Genomic DNA, 807 nt, shown 5'->3' with positions numbered 1-807 from the left:
GGATTTTCACCCCCAGGGCACAGGATGGGGTCAGGATCACGTCCCCAGCGGGGCAGGGGAAGGGGCTGGAATCCCATTCCCAGCTGGGCAGGAGAAGGGATTGGAATCCCATTCCCAGTGGGGCAGGGAAAGGGGCTGGAATCCCATTCCCAGCTGGGCAGGGGAAGGCGTTGGCACTGTCCCACCCCCCCCGGGGCAGAGTTTGGGGTCAGGCCCCCCCTGGGGCAGAGTTTGGGGTCAGGGCCCCCTCCAGGGCAGAGTTTGGGGTCAGGGGCCCTCCGGGGCAGAGTTTGGGGTCAGGGCCCTCCTGGGGCAGAGTTTGGGGTCAGGGCCCCCCGGGGCAGAGTTTGGGGTCAGAGCCCCCCCTGGGGCAGAGTTTGGGGTCAGGGCCCCCCCCGGGGCAGAGTTTGGGGTCAGGGGCCCCCCCAGGGCAGAGTTTGGGGTCAGGGGCCCCCCTGGGGCAGAGTTTGGGGTCAGGGCCCCCCTGGGGCAGAGTTTGGGGTCAGGGGCAGAGTTTGGGGTCAGGGCCCCCCTCTGGGGGAAGATTTTGGGGTCAGGGCCCCCCTGGAGCCCCCACCAGAAGTTGGCCTTGGTGAACTGCTCCATGTAGAGCTGCTCGTCCGTGAACGGGGCCAGGTGAACGTCCCCGATCGTGGGGAACATGTTCCCTGCATTTGGGGGAGGGAAAAACCGGGATTGGACCTGGAATCATCCTCCCCGTGACCCCCCCAGGTTCATCCCACCCGGGATTCCCGACCCCGGGGTTCATCCCACTCAGAATTCCCAACCTCAGGGTTCGTCCCACCC

At 67.0% G+C, this 807-nt stretch overlaps 1 protein-coding gene across 1 annotated transcript in view; it reads right to left on the bottom strand.

Annotated features, from left to right (window-relative positions):
* Positions 1-577: 577 nt before the first annotated feature.
* The window catches only part of LOC113981508 (histone-arginine methyltransferase CARM1-like), a gene marked incomplete at its 3' end in the record, with an annotated part of 3,081 nt that continues 2,851 nt past the window's right edge, over positions 578-807 (bottom strand). The window contains exon 3 of the mRNA XM_027708912.1: positions 578-668. Coding sequence (XP_027564713.1) covers positions 578-668 — 91 coding nt within the window. The remainder of the gene's footprint in view (positions 669-807) is intronic.

The sequence above is a fragment of the Neopelma chrysocephalum genome, unplaced genomic scaffold (genome assembly GCF_003984885.1).
Source record: "Neopelma chrysocephalum unplaced genomic scaffold, ASM398488v2 Primary Assembly neopelma1_96604, whole genome shotgun sequence".
Lineage (NCBI taxonomy): Eukaryota > Metazoa > Chordata > Aves > Passeriformes > Pipridae > Neopelma > Neopelma chrysocephalum.
This window is presented reverse-complemented; position numbering and strand designations above follow the sequence as displayed.